Here is a 20,000-nt window from a genome sequence, read left to right on the forward strand (position 1 = left end):
ACTGTATACAATATACACCACTAATGTGTATGACCACTGTATACATTATACACCACTAATGTGTATGACCACTGTATACAATATACACCACTAATGTGTATGACCACTGTATACATTATACACCACTGTGTATGACCACTGTATACATTATATACCACTAATGTGTATGACCACTGTATACAATATACACCACTAATGTGTATGACCACTGTATACAATATACACCACTAATGTGTATGACCACTGTATACATTATACACCACTAATGTGTATGACCACTGTATACATTATACACCACTGTGTATGACCACTGTATACATTATACACCACTAATGTGTATGACCACTGTATACAATATACACCACTAATGTGTATGACCACTGTATACATTATACACCACTAATGTGTATGACCACTGTATACATTATACACCAATAATGTGTATGACCACTGTATACAATATACACCACTAATGTGTATGACCACTGTATACAATATACACCACTAATGTGTATGACCACTGTATACATTATACACCACTAATGTGTATGACCACTGTATACATTATTCACCACTAATGTGTATGACCACTGTATACAATATACACCACTGTGTATGACCACTGTATACAATATACACCACTAATGTGTATGACCACTGTATACATTATACACCACTAATGTGTATGACCACTGTATACATTATACACCACTAATGTGTATAACCACTGTATACAATATACACCACTAATGTGTATGACCACTGTATACAATATACACCACTAATGTGTATGACCACTGTATACAATATATACCACTAATGTGTATGACCACTGTATACAATATATACCACTAATGTGTATGACCACTGTATACATTATACACCACTAATGTGTATGACCACTGTATACAATATATACCACTAATGTGTATGACCACTGTATACAATATACACCACTGTGTATGACCACTGTATACAATATACACCACTAATGTATATGACTCTAATATCACTATTATATAAGACTAGTATATACAATATATACCACTACTATACCACATGTATATGGCCACTATATACTTTACCACTAATATATAAGACCAATATATACGATGTATAACACTATGATATAGTCACTGCCTCATATATAAGTCTGTCTGTCTTTCTGTCTCTCCGGTAAATACAGACATACACTAAATACATTGTTTACTACTGTGTGTGTGTGTGTGTGTGTGTGTGTGTGTGTGTTTGTAGGTACATCCTCCATTCTAAGAAGACGGCCTTCGTGGTGGAGCATGACTTCATCATGGCCACCTACCTGGCAGACCGAGTCATTGTCTTCGATGGGATCCCCTCTACCTCTACCGCAGCCAACACGTAAGACACACACACACACACAGTCTCCACCTTTCTCAGACTTGAGACGTGTCTCTCGATCAGTTTAAATTGTAATGTTTGGTGTGAAAAACGATGGATTTTTTCTTTCAATTAAACAGGAGGCCTATTTAATTGATTGATTCAATTATTCATTTGATGTTTGTTGTCTGTCTACGTTATATATATATATATAGCCAATCAAGTGATATCTCTCTCCTTTCCCCGCTGCAGGCCTCAGGGTCTACTTGCTGGCATGAACAAGTTCTTGTCCCTGTTGGAGATCACCTTCAGACGTGACCCCAACAACTTCAGACCACGCATCAACAAGCTGAACTCCATCAAGGTACAGACAGACAGACACTCACTATACTCTACTGATAGTGCCCCTATAAAAATAAAACTACAATAGCGGGGGAAAAAAAAGACATTTACAATAATCAACCTAATGCTCGCGCTCTTCCTCTCTCCCAGGACACAGAGCAAAAGAAGAGTGGGAACTACTTCTTCCTGGATGACTAATCGACTTCCTTTGGGACCAGCTCCATCTTCCTGATATACATGTCGCATCACAGCTCATCTGACATCACAGTGCTCCTCGTGACATCAGTGCTCCCTCCTCTGCGTCACAGTGCTTCTGTCGGTGCTGACTGAATGTGGCTGGGGACGAGGAGCTCTGGGTTTTCGTCATTCCTCTGCAGCTCTGGTTGGTTGTGGGGGCGATTGCTAATGCTGCGTAGTGTTGAGATACACATGGCCTGCAGCACACTTAGCCACGTTCACTGGCAACACGTCTTTAAAGATGCCTCGTAATCCTGTATTCACAATAAATATCTTGATTCTCGCTGTCCACTTGAGTTCATAAATTATTAATGAATCCATTGAAGACTAGAGCTAGTCAATACATATATATCAACATCAAACAGCCATTCACTTGATCTATAAAAAGACCAGGCCCAGTCCAAGAGGCTCTATAGCAGCAGCACACTGAAAACAAAGTAGGCCTACCCTAGCATGACCATGTAGCCTAGCATAGCATGTAGCATAGTACGACCAGTGCCCTAGTATCCCAAGTGCCCTAGCGTCCTGGTAGAAGGATTGAGTGGTTGAGCTGATATGGTTTAATAAACCGTGCTGAAGATCTTGGGACCAGAAGAGGACCTCAATTGTTGTAATAAATTTTATTCAAACGTAAACAAAAGGAACAACAAAAGTAAACGGCTTTGGCTTTGTACAAAAGTGTGCGCAAACCCCCCCCCCCCCCCCCCATTGAAGTTTAAAAGAGAACAAGGATAATTGAACCAGAGAAGAATCACCAGCTAAATGATTGATTGATTTAACGGGGGGGGGAAGTCCAGTGGCATGGCACTAGCCATGTGCTAGCAACACATTATGAAAGTGCTTATGGCGCAAGCTACATGCTATCACCACTTCAGCTTGCTTAGCGACCTGTAAAGTACTTCAGCAAAGAACAGCATAGTATCCTACGGTCTAAGTGCTTGTTCGCGTTTTTTTGTTTTTTTTTGAAGGCAACATAAAGAAACCCAATCAAACCCAAGCCCTATTTGCACCCGGTAGAGAGGACGTCGGATGGCCGCAGTGCAGGAAGGTTTCAGCCAATCGCAGCAGCTTCTCCACGCTTCTCCTGCCCACGCCTGTGATGGGACGGCAGGATACGACAGGAAGCAAGTCACCCTGGAACAGGAAGTGGGCAGCTAGTAGTAGCCCTGATCCCTTGTTCTGTGAGGAGGGCCGTAGTGGGTGTAGTGTTGCATGTAGCGCGCCCTGCCGCCCCTCCCCGCCCTCTCCCCGCCGCCCCCCCTCTGAGGATGGTAGGCCCTCCTAGCCCTATGACTGGATGGCCCGGACTCCGGCACCTTCCAGGGCTCCATGCCCACGGCGGGCCCTGACCCCATGAGACCGAACCCCTCGTTGGGATTGATCATCTGGTTGTTGTTGTAGGGGCGGAAACCATGGTATTGGTTGCCATGTTGATTGCTGTTGTGAGTGTTGACGAACGAGCTGTAGTGGGACGGGGCGACACAGTTACCGTGGGGCGTTGTCGTCGCGGCAACCATGGAGTCCTGGAATTTGGGTTCAGGGACCCACTGAAGGAAGAGACAAAATGTTTTTAATGCATTGAATATATACATGCGTGTGTGTGTGTGTGTGCGTGTGCGCGTGCGTGTGTGCTCCTACGATGGGCCTGTTCAGAGGAGGTTCGAGGAGGAGAACCTGTCTCACACCATGGTGACCCTGGTCAGCCAGCACACCTGCAGGAGGACAACACACAGACACTTTAACTCCATCAGCCATCCCCTTGGACCACACCACTTCTGTAACTATAGCAACCATCCTGTAGAACACACCACTACTGTAGCTATAGCAACCCTCCCCGTAGACCACACCACCACTGTAACTATAGCAACCCTCCCCGTAGAACACACCACTACTGTAACTATAGCAACCCTCCCTGAAGAACATACCACTACTGTAACTATAGCAACCATCCTGTAGAACACACTACTGTAACTATAGCAACCATCCTGTAGAACACACCACTACTGTAACTATAGCAACCCTCCCTGAAGAACATACCACTACTGTAACTATAGCAACCATCCTGTAGAACACACTACTGTAACTATAGCAACCATCCTGTAGAACACACCACTACTGTAACTATAGCAACCATCCTGTAGAACACACCACTACTGTAACTATAGCAACCCTCCCTGTAGAACACACCACTACTGTAACTATAGCAACCATCCTGTAGAACACACCACTACTGTAACTATAGCAACCATCCTGTAGAACACACCACTACTGTAACTATAGCAACCATCCTGTAGAACACACCACGACTAACTATAGCAACCCTCCCTGTAGAACACACCACTACTGTAACTATAGCAACCATCCTGTAGAACACACCACTACTGTAACTATAGCAACCCTCCCCGTAGAACACACCACTACTGTAACTATAGCAACCATCCTGTAGAACACACCACTACTGTAACTATAGCAACCATCCTGTAGAACACACCACTACTGTAACTATAGCAACCCTCCCCGTAGAACACACCACTACTGTAGCTATAGCAACCCTCCCTGTAGAACACACCACTACTGTAACTATAGCAACCATCCTGTAGAACACACCACTACTGTAACTATAGCAACCATCCTGTAGAACACACCACTACTGTAACTATAGCAACCATCCTGTAGACCACACCACTACTGTAACTATAGCAACCATCCTGTAGAACACACCACTACTGTAACTATAGCAACCACCAGGGGAGCACCGACCTGCCGGCGCTCCAACGTTGGCCACCATGGCGTCAGAGGCTGCGCTGGCCCTGCTCCCCCCGGCGGAGCCGTAGCCCTCCGGGTGCCGGGGGCCCGAGCCCGGGGACCTGCCTTGGGGAGACTGCTGCCGGTCCGAGGGGCAGAGCTGGAGCCCCGGAGACTGAGCGCCGGGGTACCGGGGCCCGGGGCCCGGGGAGTGGTACCCCGACGGGTGGCCGGGCGGAGCCGTTTGTTGCCAGGGCGGCGGCGGCGGCGGGGTGGAGGGGTGTGCGCCGTGCGGGGAGGGGTCACGGGGAGGGGGGTGCATGGCGTAGGACTGCTGGAGGGGCAGCAGGTACATGTAGGGCTGGAACATGGGGTTGGAGTAGGCCTGGGGAGGGGAGACGCGCAGGTCCGTTCAGGTCACACGCTGCGCAGCAGGTAACAACCTTCTGACGGTTGGGTTGAGCATTGGACTGGGCCTACCTTGACTCCCAGGTTGAAGAACCACCGGAGGACGTTGACGTCTGAGGAGAGACCGGAGGAGGACAACATGACCAACAGCAGACAGCACAGGAGGCAAAAGCGGGCGGCAAACGGTTGCTAGTTGCTATGTTTACCCGCCATCTCCTCCCCCCCCCCCCCCCCCCATCTCCACTTTCACCACCCCCACCCTCTACCCCCGCCTCGGTCACCTCCACCTCCACCTCCTCTCGTCGTGTTCTCACCGCGTGGCAGGTCATCTCCGGCCTTGCTGGAGGAGTAGGCCGGGTTGGGCACCATGTCGCCCGCCGACCCCACCGGGAACCCGGGGTAGAGGGGGTCCTGGTAGAGCTGGGACAGCTGCTGCAGGGGCACTGCTCCTTGGCCGGGCTCGGGCCAGGGGGAGGAGGAGGAGTTGAAGGTGTGCTGGGGGGGGGGGGGATAAGGAGTAAGAGGCGGGACGGGGAGGTGGGAGGGGTGCGGCGGGGACTCTGCCGAGGCTTGGGAAGCCGTAGGTGTCTGACCTGGTATAGGATTGGACGCCTGCAGCTGAGGGTATTGGGGTACAGAGGGATGGGCTCCGGGGTGTTGGGGTACAGAGGGATGGGATCCAGGATGTTGGGGGACAGAGGGCTCAGGTACTGGGTGTTGGGGTACAGAGGGCGGGGCTACAGGTTGTTGGGGTACACAGGGCTCAGGTACAGGGTGTTGGGGTACACAGGGCTCGGGTACAGGGTGTTGGGGTACGGGTTGTTGGGGAAGAGAGGGCTCAGGTACAGGATGTTGGGGTGCACAGGGTTGGGCTTCAGGGTATTGGGCTACAGGGTGTTGGGGTACAGCAGGCTCAGGTACAGGGTGTTGGGGTACAGAGGACTGGGTTTCAAGATATTGGGGTGCAGAGGGCGGAGCTACAGGATATTGGGGAAGAGAGGGCGGGGCTACAGGGTGTTGGGGAAGAGAGGGCGGGGCTACAGGGTGTTGGGGAAGAGAGGGCGGGGCTACAGGGTGTTGGGGAAGAGAGGGCGGGGCTTCAGGGTAGTGGGGTGCAGAGGGCGGAGCTGCAGGATATTGGGGAAGAGAGGGTGGGGCTACAGGGTGTTGGGGAAGAGAGGGCTCAGGTACAGGGTGTTGGGGAAGAGAGGGCGGGGCTACAGGGTGTTGGGGAAGAGAGGGCGGGGCTACAGGGTGTTGGGGAAGAGAGGGCGGGGCTACAGGGTGTTGGGGAAGAGAGGGCGGGGCTACAGGGTGTTGGGGAAGAGAGGGCGGGGCTACAGGGTGTTGGGGTATAGGGATGCTGCGCACTACATTTTGGGGTGCAGAGGGCTGTGGCAGAGGGGTTTGGGGCACAGAGGGGGGAGGTGTAGGGTCTTGAGGCGAGGAGGTTTGGGGTGGAGGGTTGCAGGGTACGACATCTTGGGGCGAAGGGGTCTTAGACACGTATGCTGCGGGGAGCTGCATGTGTCGCGCTGTGTTCATCACATCTGCATAGAAGACAAGACGGAGAGAATAAGCATCAGTTTTGCCAATCACTGAGACACTCAGATTTGTCTTTACCAAGCAAAAGAAACGACTAATAATTCACACCCTTTCATGGACGTCTAGATGGTAACATTATGCTTATGACAAAAGAATATGTTTATCACAGGGATCTGTCAACGGCAAAGTCGGCAGACATCAGACATCCTGGCGGGCCGATGAACATCTCACCTGGGCCGGGGCGATCAGGACGGGTGGAGGAGGAGTGGGAGGAGCTTGAGGGGGAAGAGTGGGGAGGGGTAGCGGAGGAAGAGGAAGGGGCAGAGGTTGCGTGGGAGAGGTAGAGGTGTGCACCACCCGGAGGCGGGGCTACAGGAGCGATGAAGGCGGGAGGAGAGGAGGAGGGGGTGGTGGTGGTGGTGGTGGTGGTTGGGAGGGGTGAGAAGGGGATGCTCCGTTCAGCAGTGGAGACGGTGGCAGTGGGCGGAGCAACAGCAGCAGCAGCAGCAGCAGAAGTCCCAAGTGGGCGGGAGGTGGAGGAGAACGTCGTGTTCTGATTGAGCAGCGGGGCCTTGACAGAAGCCAGCCAGGTGGTAGGGGCGGGGCCTGGGTGTTCCGGTAGGGTGGGAGGGCTGGAGGAGGGGCTTGAACTGGTGACGTCAACAGGGAGGGTCGCGTCCACCTGAGCCGTCTGTAGGATCAAAGAAGAATGGTAAATGGTCCTCATTTATATAGCGCTTTTATCCAAAGCGCTTTACAGTGTTGACTGACATTCACCCATTCATGCACACATTCACACACCGACGGTGGAGTCAACCACGCAGGGCGACAGCCAGCTCGTAAGGAGCAATTAGGGTGAGGCGTCTTGCTCAGGGACACCACGAAACTCAGCTAGGAGGAGCCGGGGATCGAACCAGCAAACTTGCGGTTACCAACCTACCCGCTCTACCTCCTGAGCTAATGCCGCCCCCGGCACTGCAGTACCCAATCAGAACAAAGAACAGCCTGTCAGTACTGACTCCAGTACTGTAATCAAACCCAGAACGTTACCCCGAACTGAGCATCGAGCTCGGACGTGAACCATAGTTGAACCTAGAACCAAGAAATATACAAGGAAGTGTAGTGGAACCCATAGCTTATGAAGTACACTTGAGTTTTTTCAGTTTGGTAGAGAACAACCACATGCAGACCAATACATTGTCGCAGCATCATGATGTTGTTTTTGTGTTGTCCTGGGTTACGTACAGTGGGTCCACTCTTCAGTTGACTCATCCCCTCTCCTCCCCTCCTCTTCCCATTATTCCCACGGGCAACTGCCTGTAAAAAAATTAAATAAAAGACATCCCTCAGTTCAATCCCACACACACAAACACACACACATCTTTCTGCTGTTGCTCGTACTAATATATATAAAATATAGATATAAAATATAGATATTATAGATGGGGGTCAAACATAAAAGAATGATAAAACGTGTGGTGGAGGCTGACCGCCAGCGCTGGAAAGTTGTTCTCGTCCCTGAGCTGGATCTCCAGCAGAGCTGCCTTCAGCTCCTCCTTCTCCCGTGAGTCCTCACCAGTCACCTGCAGGTCCCCACAGGTGGCCGACCTCCCTCTGCACGCACACGCACACACACACACACACACACACACACACACACACACACACACACAGTCAGGCAGGTACTCACAAACAGGTTGCATTGCTCTCAGTCATACACGCATGTACACGCCTCCTCCAAAGTCAAAAAGTCAAAGTCAGCCTGGCCCATCCCAGAATATGTGCCAGACAAATAGAGGAATCGACATTGCGTTTGTCTCTGACGCCACGGTGCAATCAGGATAAAAAGGACACAATTAGGTCAAATGAAATTAATTAAGTAACATTTACAATAAATTAATTCTAAATAGTGCAAAATAATTCTGAACAGTGCAAAGGTAAGGCAAACCTGCTGCCTCTGTGTGCCGGTGTGTCAGCCGTTGGATTCGGGGGCCAGGAGGTCTGCTTCTGCATATGCCCAGGAGAGCCTCGCTGCGTTGCCTTGGAGGAGGAGGAGGATGGGGGGGGCGCTGACGACGGGAGAAGCCTCCCTCTTCCCCTGCCTTTAGCCTCCACCCAGTCTGAGGGAGGGAGACAATATCTTTCTGTGAAATAACTGACGGTTCGATTCGAAGGTGACGTGTTATACCACAAGCCGTTTTGAAAATCGGCCTCTTCTGGCATCACAAGCGGGCGTGTCCATCTAGATGTGCGCTGGATAGATCAGCCTACCAGCCTACCCAGAGGACTGCAGCAAACGTTGCTCATCTATCCGTCATACATCTAGCTGGACACGCCCACTTGTGATGTCAGAAGAGGCCGATTTTCAAAACGGCTTGTAACGGCTAATCACACTCACACCTGGTGGTATAATATGTCACCTTTAAATGTTTGTTTGACAGTTGATATGATCGGTGAGATCATATCAGGAGAAAAGCAACAGTGACGGAGAAAAGCAACAGTGACGCTTGTCTGAAAGTTCAGAGATGTTAAACCCTAGACTGGGTACCACCAGCCCAACCAGTTCTGCTGGTGATTTGAATTTGCCCTGCAGCAGGGTCTGGAGAAGAGCAATACATTTCTTTCTGCTTCCGATACGCTTTTGCGGGAGCCAATCACCAAGCGGGCTTTTCCCCCTGGCACACTATTGCCTGGATTTTACCCAATGGCGACAGGGAAGCGACGGCAAGCAGCCTATTGCGTACCGAGTCGTTTGAACTACGCCCGTTGATCACGTCTCTTGTGCTGAAGAAAATGACAGCAGCTTCCCCAGACCAACGTGCACTCTACGATTGAGCTTGGTCTGGCAATAGCCAGGCTAGTTCAACCCCGAAGTGGCCTCCGGAGCGGATGCAACCGCATTCAGCAAGGCGTGGGCCACTCGGAGTGAGACGCCAAGGTGTGTGTACCTGGTGTGTGTGTGTGTGTGTGTGCCTGGTGTGTGTGTGTGTGTGTACCTGGTGTGTGTCCGTTGGTCCTCTTCTCTCCGCTGACCACTGTCTTCCAGCTGGTCTCGCTCACAGGACGCAGATTCACCAGTGGAACAGACACTCTGCACGCACACGCACACACACACACACACACACACACAATGTTTAATTCTAACTTCACTATTGAACGTCCAGAAGGGGGTACGCTGGGTTAGCGTTTGCTTTCCGTTAGCCGCTTCCATTGACTTGCAGAGGTCCAGTAGCCTAGCTCCTAATACACTGCAACTGAATAGTGATGCAACACTGACAGGGCCCGAGTACCCAGCCAGAAGTACGTGTGCCTTTGTAGACTAATTACAATCTTGTGGCGTCTTGACTGGCACTCATTTTGAATGGTGTACTACTCTGAACACATTGAAAATCTTTGGAAAGTAATTAAAAGCGTTTTCTACACACATGAACAGAAGCTAGGCTACTGTAACTCTGCAAGTCCATGTGAGCGGCAAACGGAAAGCAGACAGCCACAGAGTGAGAGAGACAGAGAGAAAGAGAGAGAGACAGAGAGAGAGACAGAGACGGGTTGCTACTCACGTCTTGCCCAGCTCTTCAATATACACTGTGACAGGGCCGTTGCTAGGAGACACCTTCCTGATGGACCCACTGTAGCTCCGTCCACCTCCCTCCAGACATACCTGAAGTAAGAAATACACCAATCAGTCACACACACACACACACACACACACACACACACACACACACACACACTACCTGGCAGCGGCCTCCTTCAGAGTACTGCATCCCTGCTGCCATACAGAAGTCCATCTTCTGCTGGACTGAAATAGACATGAACGTTACAGCAAACTACCAATTACATACGTGTAAACATATTTGTGTGTGTGTGTAAACGTTTTTACACTGCCAAATATGCCCGTCTTATGCATGCCTTTACACTGACAGAGGTAATATACTGGCCTGAGTTCGCACCCCAATTTACCCTCTCAGACCCTACACATATTGGCGTTTTCATATTTATTGATTTGATTGATTTGGTTCCAGGGGCAGGACTTGGGTAGAGGTGTCGCTGCGTTGTCTCGACAACAGAGACAACGCAGCGATATCAACAGAGTAGTCCTAACTGGAGAGACGGTGAAATCCTTCTTCAGTGAACCAAGAAAGCCGGCTCCGTGACGACGTTTAACACAGGCAAGGCGGCAAAATTGCCGGGCGTGCCAAGCCGCGAGCGTACCGGCGTGGGCAGTGCAAAAAGGCCTTCTGTTACCTCTCTTGGAGGTCTGCCAGACGTCATAATCCACATTCCTCAGCAGATTGGTGTTCAAGGAGCGCCTCACTCGCTCTGAAAGGCCACGCCCCCGGCCACGCCCCCGACCACGCCCCTGGCAGCACACAGTTTCAACAGTAGTGAATGTCCTTGTGTCATTGGTTAATCAAAGACCATATATAGATCGCCGTGTGAGATCCCTGGTTAGTCTGTTCATAGCCAGTGAGTGTGACTTACCCTGTTCTGCTGGCCACCTAGTTTGGGGGCTCCATCTTCGATCCTGCATGTCACACACACACAAACACAAACATAAAATACACTATAGAGACAGAAAGACGGACAGGTAGGTTCCCACTATAGAGACAGACAGACACCAGCAAGACTGACAGACAGACAGGTTCCCACCACAGAGACAGAGAGACATCATAAAGTCTGACAGACAGGCAGGTTAACACAATGGCGAAAGACAGATACACAGACAGACAGACAGACAGACAGACAGACAGACAGACAGGTCCGCACCATTTAGGGTCTTCAGTCTCTGATTCGTCGCTGCTAGGGCAGGCGGTCATGTGATCGTCTGTCAGCTCAGAGCTCCTCCCCCCCCGCTGGGCCGAACCCACCACCGAGCGCTCCTCCCCGAACACGCGCTCATACAGCATCTCATACAGGAGGGCTGCACGCACACGCACGCACACACACACACACACACACACCTACATGAGTATCTTCAGTAGTTCATATCAACACACAGGATTCTTTGATGATATATATGTACACATACATATTATCTTTTATACAGTATATTCTTATTTTTAGACTTATAATTATATTTTCCCTCCGCTCACCATTCTCTATCTTTACTGCCCAGCAACCATGGGTGTTATCAATAGTCGTCATTGTTACTGGCTGTGTAAATAATAAAAGTATAATAAAGTAAAGTCCCGCTAATGTCAAGTAACACTGTTCAGTGAAATATTTTACAGCTGAATCAGGCGTCCTTTTTTTTTTCTACCATACCATAGTTCAAGATGTCCTGAATTCTGCACGTTTCAGCACAGAGCTCTGCGTGTCTTCCTGTGCAGTATATGTTCTTGATGGGAACCATTACCCACCGTAGTGTGTGTGTGTGTGTGTGTGTGTGTGTGTGTGTGTGTGTGTGTGTGTGTGTGTGTGTGTGTGTGTGTGTGTGTGTGTGTGTGTCTCTCTCTCTTACACTGGCAGAAAGCAGTATTCTGGATGTGGCTGACAGGATACACGCTGTCATAGTGGTTCCCGTTCAGGAAGCACAACTGGACCTGATAGAGAGACAGTGAGAGACAGAGAGAGACAGAGACTGTAATAGCCATTATGAGTTTGAACATGGTTCACTATATTGCCTTTACTGCGGTCCAATAGTCCTTCAATAGCCAGTCCACTAGTCTTTGCTTCCTAAATCTCCACAGGTTCTCTTTAATCTCTATTGTACCCACCTGTCCCAATGTCTAGTCAGCTAGAGAAACAGAACCAGGGCATCAAACACAGGAAGTGCTTAGGAGGTTAACGCCAATAAAGCCAGTCTGAGGGTTGTGATTGGCCCAGATCGTCAAAAGTCAACATCACCTTAAAGAGTCAGTGAACCCACTGTTCTAGCTGGAATTCAAACACTATGTTTTTGTGTTTGAATTCCGCGTGTTCTCGGAGGGAGTGGGGTGTGTTACGACCCATGGCAGCTTTGTGATACTTATTTCAGTACAGTCGTTGGTGTATGAGAGTTATACGAGCGATGTTGTATATAAAATCCACCACCAACACTATGATATACTGGATAATAACACATACAGAACAAGTGTTATACTATCGGTGTCCGAGAGGCTTAACCCTCGGGCGCGGACATAAAAATAAACTGCCCTCAGACGGAGCTCCACACATCCAGGAAAAGATCAGTGCCTGCGTTTTTGAAGCTGACGGGAACATTCACGTCGTAGTGTTTTCCGGAGACTGGCAGAAACATCAAATTTTACAGTTTTCTCTAGAATACAATCTTATTTAAGTAACCGTGATGAAATGGCATAGATTACTGCTAACTGACACAGCTGGTCTGCCTTGAGGGTGTAGGGAACGAGTCAAAAGGGCAAAGTACGGAGGGACGAGCGCTGGAACACGCCCCTTGTGTGATCAGTGACCCTCGCTAGCTTCCTTAAGCTTAAATGTAACAACAATGAACTCATTCATTATGAGCCTTACCTGATCTTTAAAGCCATGATCTGTGATGTTGACCGCTGGTTTTCCTGGTTCCTGGAAAATCAAGAAATCTCTCCTGGAGACAGAGAGACCGCCATCAACATGATGCATAAAAAAATTAAAACACACCTAAACTAACTAACCTTGTTGTTTGTTTTTGTAATAGTGACAGGAGTCTTACTTGTAAAGAACAGCCAGAGCGTGCATCTCCACCTGCCCGACCCAGTGCTGCACACACACACACACACACACACACACACACACACACACACACACACACACACACACACACACACACACAGTTAACAACAACACAGGAATATAACCCCTTAGGGTTATATAACCAAATCCGGCAATGCAGCGATAAGCGTGGATGGCTGCGGAGATGTTGGAGTGTGACCTTATGGCCCCATTAGTGTGACGTCAGGCTGTGGTCTTTAACCACGCCCTCATGGCAGGCTGCATCTCCCATCTTCACAGTTTCTCGTTAAACAGTGGAATGCTACAATATTAATGGAACATGCCGTCTTCTGGTCCGTTTCTCCAAAAGTTCTGTTTCAACTTTTCGCCACATGAATGGTTCAACTGGGGTTTCGCCACAACGCCTGATTTGATCTGAATGTAGCCTTACCCTGCAGTGTCAGTGTCTTGCTCTACCTACTGAGCTGGTAGGGGAATACAACCCCTAACCCTGTCGGTGCCTTGCTCTACCTACTGAACTACACAGGGAATATGTGAGGTCTTACCTGGGGGTCTTGGATCTTGCAGAGGTATTCTTCAAAGTCTCCTTCAATGAACTGAAAGACAAACAGGACCACAGTTAAAAAACACACACACACACACACACACACACACACACACACACACACACACACACACACACACACACACACACACACTCACCGCCTCATAGCGCTCTCTGTTCTCTTTCAAGAACTCCACACACCTCGCGCGGACTTGTGTGTGACGACTTTGACACAGCAGCACCTGAAAGAGCCAGACGGAACGTCACAGTTGATGAAGACTTGCATAACTTGAAAGTTCATACAACTAGGCAGACGACATACTGTCATAAACATGATGAGTCAGAGTCATGAGCTCATATAGATTGACAGTGAGTTGCTTACAGACACTTCGGTACAGATAATACTTGGCTTCACCAATGGAAACGTATTGTCCATTCCAGTACAGCCCTATGAGTGTCCTTCTATATCAACTTTACATGGTATCTTGTTCAGATGTTATCGCTGAGGAGTAGAATGAACTTCCATCATTTATATTATTGTTGTTGTTGTTGTTGTTGTTGTTGTTGTTTATATGTTGGCATTGACAGAACCCAGTCCGTCCAGTATGCTCTCCCACCTGTTCGGCCACGGCCCGGAACAAACACGACCCGTCCTTAGCGATCTTCTTCCTCAGCAGTCCGATGGACTTGAAGTAATCATCCATGTGTTTCTCGGAGGGATGTCCGCCCTCCTCCATTGCGCACTACTGAACACCTGGACCACACCAAGGTGGAGCACTATGAAGCGCTTTAACACGACGATAGCTGGGTTATGTTGACAAGCTGTCGTTAAAGGGGACTAGGTGAAATGGCCGCTTGTCATAGTAGCATCTTGACGGCGTCTCTGCTTAACTTTCGGTTTCCCAGCTATTAGCCGCCTAGCAGCTAAGTGAAAGTAGCGTCAACTTTACGGGCCGTTCAAGTCCTGTCGGAGAATCCGATATTACATTCCATGTGGGAAGAGGCATTCACGTCAACCTCGGAGAACATTTCCGAGTTGGAACTTCATTCATATCTCCGACTTGGGCAGAAATGGATACATCAAGATAGTGTAAAATGAACGATTTATCCGAGGGTGATACATTTTTTAATGATACATAATCGAAACCCAAATAAACCGTCAGCCCCCACCCAAAGCTTTTTATTTTGCAGGATGACATATTTGCAACGGGACTGTACGACGTCGGCATCCCTCCTTACGCAGTCGCCCATCTTCTTGGGTGTGTGAACGCTCTCAGGTCGAAGCAATTAGAATTATTCCCAATTCGCTGTTTTCTGTCAGATGTCTTTAACTCAGCATAGCAGGCTTCGTACTTCGTCGCCACGCCCTCGTCTCTCCTGCATGCGCGATGCGAAGGAGCACTCGATTCACGGCACGACGCTGTCTTTCTCTCAGCGCCGCACCGGTGTTCCGTAGCGTCTTGTGCGGAGCGACCACGGCGTGGAGACGCCAAGGGTTAAACAAATCAAGTCGACCCGTTTACTCTTTTCCTGCTAAACAAAACCCCGAGTTGCAGGAGTAGCAGCAGTTTAAGCCCCGCCGCAAGGTTCCGCCCGTCGTGGAGGGAACGTTGCGTTACTCTACGACTGACGCCAAGAAATACACATAACGTTAGATCCTCTCAATAAGCCGAGGTAGGTAACCGATGACTTTAAATGTACTTCAAGCGAGCACTTGCAATGCCTGACGAACAGTGCACTTCGTCTAGGCTTCAAGAACCCGAATGATCAACAACTTTTCGCTCTATTGCAATCGGTGTTTTAACCCTTAGTAGCCACACACACACAAAGTGTCTTTTAGTCGACCTACAACTTTAAAATGTTTGATTTGTAATTGTATCAACTTATATAGTCCTGCCCTGCGAGACACACACACACACACACACACACACACACACACACACACACACACACACACACACACACACACACACACACACACACACACACACACTAGCGCGTTATACTGTATCTATTATGTCTGGCTTTCTCATACGCTGTCTTTCTCTCAATTAAATTCTCTCCCTCTTTCTCCTCTGCACGCCATCTCTAGTGGATAAATAATTTAGTTGTCTTTATTGGGCAGAGAGAGGGGGGCTGGCAGATAGAGAGAGGTATTCAGCTGCAATACTACACCTCAGTCTCGCAATCTTTCTGTCCATCCCCCCTTCCTTTTCTCTCTGTCCTCCCTCCATCCAGTGCACTCTCCTCTCTGTGACCCCTTCATCCATCTGCCCATGCTCCATCCTTGCATCCTTTGATCTCTCTCTCTCTCTCTCTCTCTCTCTCTCTCTCTCTCTCTCGCTCCCCCTCTCTCTTTCAGGAGGTAGAAGGACATTGATTTTCAGTTCTGCTAAGTGCACAGTCTAGGGTGTCAATTATCAATTTTGTGTGTGTGTGTGTGTGTGTGTGTGTGTGTGTGTGTGTCTCTCTCTCTCTTTGCTTTCTAAATGGTGTGGTGAACTCTGACCTGTGAATTTGCATGACATACTATCCTGACATTACATCATCATGCAGTGATATGAGCAGCCCATAATACTCTCTTAGGCCTGAGGCACATAAACTACATTCAGATTGTTAAACCGACGGGTTGCTATGACAACCCCATGGTGATTGGTTGCTATGCCAACTAGATGCTGGGCTGGACGGTGATTGGTTTCCATGCCAACCGAAAGGTCAGTGATTGATCGCTATGGTGACGAGTTCTCTTTCTTCTCCCCAGGTGGACTGCTCCACTACACCTCTGAGCTCTGGCAACACACCCACCCATTCCCTCCGCTTGTGTGTGTGTGTGTGTGTGTGTGTGTGTGTGTGTGTGTGTGTGTGTGTGTGTGTGTGTGTGTGTGTGGGGGGTGGGGGGGTGGGGGAGCGCATGCGTGCGTGAGTGAGTGAGTGAGTGTGAAAGATGAACGTGTCGTCCCTGTTCTCCTTCACCAGCCCTGCGGTGCGCAGGCTGCTAGGCTGGAGGCAGGGGGAGGAGGAGGAGAAGTGGGCGGAGAAAGCGGTGGAGGCTCTGGTGAAGAAGCTGAAGAAGAAGAAGGGAGCCATGGAGGACCTGGAGAAGGCTCTCAGTTGCCCGGGGCAACCCAGTCAGTAGCAGTTACAAACTTAAGCTATAAGCCCGGAGAGGCCGTGGGTTACAATGCTTTTTAGAAATGCTAGGGGAGGGTGTTTGTTAGGCATGACACAAAGCAGAGTTACTGAAGCTGTTACCGTAGACTACCTAGTAAGATTTCACAAAATAAACACAGTCTAGACAACAGAGTCTAGACAGCAAAATGGCTCAGCACGGCGGCAGGTTAATACAAAAAAGTAAATGTTATGGGTCACAGTGGTGTGCTTAGAGAGTATTTTACAACCGCTTCGAGCCAATCGCAATCAGAGACCGGAACCATCCATTTTGTAATGTGAAATTAAAATGATTACATTTTACATTTTATTACATTTTTGGGGAAATTGTTGTGGAATTTAGTAAGCACTTTGATACTTTGCTTACTTATTATATGTGATATCTGCTATAGCTTTTCCCACCACCAATGACAACCCCTGTATTCGTGATTCCCAGAGCTACTCTCACACTGTAGAGACTAGGCTGTACCGGACTATAACTTTTTTCTGGCTGCTCAAATTATGATTGGACTCTATTAATAAGTCTGATCAAAATCTCTCAGCCTCACTTTGGACAAAAGCATATTCTGCCCAATCAATTATATTATTATTATATTATAGCCCGTATTATGTATTATGCAGAAGACACTCAAACATTGTCTTCTAATCTCTCTCTCTCTCTCTCTTCCCCCCCCCCCCCTCCCCCCCCCCCCAAGGTCAGTGCGTAACGATCCCTCGCTCCCTTGACGGAAGGCTGCAGGTGTCTCACCGCAAGGGTCTCCCCCACGTCATCTACTGCAAGGTGTGGAGGTGGCCTGACCTGCAGGTGAGCTCGCCCATCACCCGTCACCCAGCGGCTGTCTCTACCCAGCTAGCGTTTAGAATCAAGTTGTTGAATTAGGCCCATAATGCACATGTATTATAGGTATCTAATTAAGGTGTGCATGTGTGTGTGTGTGTGTGTGTGTGTGTGTGTGTGCGCGCGTTTGTAGTCTCATCATGAGCTGAAGGCAATGTCCTGCTGTGAGTTTCCCTTCGGATCCAAACAGAAAGATGTCTGCATCAACCCCTACCACTACACTCGAGTAGACACCCCCAGTAAGTGTTTGTTTATTATGTATTTATTATACTTCCCCATTGGCCTTAGTTACTATGTAAAAAGAAAATATAATAATAATAATATAAATAATAATAATAATATGTGTTATGTCCTCCTCTGCCTCATTGAGTTGATATAATATGCATATATTATTATTATTATTATTATTATTATTAATAATAATAATATAATTATAGTATTATATGAATTATTTCTTCCCCTCTCATGCGCATATATAATAATATACCAGCAGAATAAAAAATAATATTCTAAACATTATTAATCCCTCTCTCACTGCGTATTTATATCTACATATATACTATAATAATGATGCCTAGTAATAATAGATGTATTATTTCTTCTCTTCTCAGTGCTGCCCCCAGTGTTGGTTCCTAGGAACAATGACCTCGCAGCGAGACCCTGCGTGCTCTCCCGTTTCCATGGCGATAACAACGAGCCCCTGATGCCCCACAATGCCACCTACCCAGAATCCTTTGCTGGCATGAGCGGGGCACTGGAGGGCTTTGATCCCTGTTCCCTTGACAACGGTTACCCCGTGTCGCCAGAGGGTGGGTCCTGCAGTAGCCCCGCCCTCCCCTCTCCTCCAATCAGCTCAGACACCGAGAGCCCATTTAACTTACCAGGTATAGCCCTACCTCGCTTTCTCTCTCTCTCTCTCTCTCCATATAACATACAGGTAGAGCCGTACCTCACTCTACCGCCTCTCGCTCTCTCCATGTAGCATACCAGGCTAAACCCTACCTCGTTCTATTGCCTCTCTCTGTTTCTTTCTCTTTCTCTCTTTCTCTCTCTCTCTCCATCTTACATGTCAGGTAGAGCCCTACCCTGCTCTACCAGCTCTCTCTCTCTCTCTCTCTCCACTCACCTTTCTACCTCACTCTACCACCTCTCACTCCTCTAACTACCCTACCTCCCTCTACCTCTCCTCTCTCCTCTAACATCTCTACCTCACTCTACCTTCTCCTTCAGACCCTATTTATAGGCTGACCTGTGTGTGTGTGTGTGTGTGTGTGTGTGTGTGTGTGTGTGTGTGTGTGTGTGTGTGTGTGTGTGTGTGTGTGTGTGTGTGTGTGTGTGTGTGTGTGTGTCTAGCGGACACTCCTCCTCCAGCTTATGTGCTGGCTGATGATTCGCTGAGCCAGGACTGCTCCCAGCCAATGGAGACCAACTTCCTGTCCAATTTACCCAACACCATGGAAACCAACAACAGGCCAGGTAACCATGGCAACGGCCCTGTCACACGTGGTGACACATGTTCCTCACACGTCTCTTCCTCTTTCTCTCTGTTTCTTTGTCTCTCTCTGTCTGTGTCTTGTCTGTATGTCTGTCTCTCTCTGTCAGTGTATTTATGGTCTCTCTGTCTGTTCTTATCTATCTCTCTCTCAATTCATTTTAAATTGTCTTTACTGGCACTATAATAGCATGTTTGCATTTGTCAAATCCCTTAACTATGAACTTTGTATACGGACATGTATACGCTGTGTTCTGTGCTGCCAGAACACACTAACTATTAACGGCACAACTATAAAAACTGAGGTGCTGCCAGAACACACAAACATGTGTTAGTACTGTAACAACTCTAAACACTGGTGCTGTCAGAACACACAGACATGTGTTAGTACTGTAACAACTCTAAACACTGAGGTGCTGTCAGAATACAAACAAGTGTTAGTACTGTAACAACTCTAAACACTGAGGTGCTGTCAGAACACACAGACATGTGTTAGTACTGTAACAACTCTAAACACTGTGGTGCTGTCAGAACACACAGACATGTGTTAGTACTGTAACAACTCTAAACACTGCTCTGCTTCCTCCCATCAGAGGTGCTGCCGGTGGCCTACGAGGAGCCGGTCCACTGGTGCTCCATAGTCTACTATGAGC

The 20,000-nt window shown here is 48.6% G+C and overlaps 3 protein-coding genes across 3 annotated transcripts in view; 2 read left to right on the top strand and 1 right to left on the bottom strand.

Moving 5' to 3' along the window:
- abce1 (ATP-binding cassette, sub-family E (OABP), member 1) overlaps positions 1-2,224 on the top strand; it is an 11,883-nt gene extending 9,659 nt beyond the window's left edge. The window contains exons 17-19 of the mRNA XM_084487342.1: positions 1,255-1,377; positions 1,609-1,720; positions 1,849-2,224. Coding sequence (XP_084343468.1) covers positions 1,255-1,377; positions 1,609-1,720; positions 1,849-1,896 — 283 coding nt within the window. The 3' untranslated portion in view covers positions 1,897-2,224. The remainder of the gene's footprint in view (positions 1-1,254; positions 1,378-1,608; positions 1,721-1,848) is intronic.
- Positions 2,225-2,574: 350 nt separating this feature from the next.
- otud4 (OTU deubiquitinase 4) lies at positions 2,575-14,757 on the bottom strand. Its single transcript, XM_084487335.1, has 21 exons — positions 14,467-14,757; positions 14,008-14,091; positions 13,851-13,901; positions 13,286-13,332; positions 13,108-13,180; positions 12,098-12,179; positions 11,404-11,557; positions 11,119-11,161; positions 10,882-10,996; positions 10,371-10,435; positions 10,194-10,294; positions 9,630-9,724; positions 8,582-8,753; positions 8,124-8,247; positions 7,879-7,950; positions 6,865-7,324; positions 5,403-6,638; positions 5,161-5,201; positions 4,696-5,065; positions 3,574-3,647; positions 2,575-3,482 (listed from the first exon to the last, which is right to left on the bottom strand). The coding sequence occupies exons 1-21, from the start codon at positions 14,584-14,586 to the stop codon at positions 3,090-3,092; spliced, it is 3,972 nt and encodes a 1,323-aa protein (XP_084343461.1). The 5' UTR covers positions 14,587-14,757; the 3' UTR covers positions 2,575-3,089.
- Positions 14,758-15,295: 538 nt separating this feature from the next.
- The window catches only part of LOC311368546 (mothers against decapentaplegic homolog 1-like), a 6,489-nt gene continuing 1,784 nt past the window's right edge, over positions 15,296-20,000 (top strand). The window contains exons 1-7 of the mRNA XM_084487345.1: positions 15,296-15,523; positions 16,611-16,977; positions 17,713-17,822; positions 17,989-18,094; positions 18,467-18,739; positions 19,209-19,331; positions 19,941-20,000. The exon at positions 19,941-20,000 is cut by the window's right edge and continues 162 nt beyond it. Of these exons, the coding sequence (XP_084343471.1) occupies positions 16,794-16,977; positions 17,713-17,822; positions 17,989-18,094; positions 18,467-18,739; positions 19,209-19,331; positions 19,941-20,000 (856 nt within the window). The 5' untranslated portion in view covers positions 15,296-15,523; positions 16,611-16,793. The remainder of the gene's footprint in view (positions 15,524-16,610; positions 16,978-17,712; positions 17,823-17,988; positions 18,095-18,466; positions 18,740-19,208; positions 19,332-19,940) is intronic.

The sequence above is a fragment of the Micromesistius poutassou genome (assembly GCF_964030765.1).
Source record: "Micromesistius poutassou genome assembly, chromosome: 23".
Lineage (NCBI taxonomy): Eukaryota > Metazoa > Chordata > Actinopteri > Gadiformes > Gadidae > Micromesistius > Micromesistius poutassou.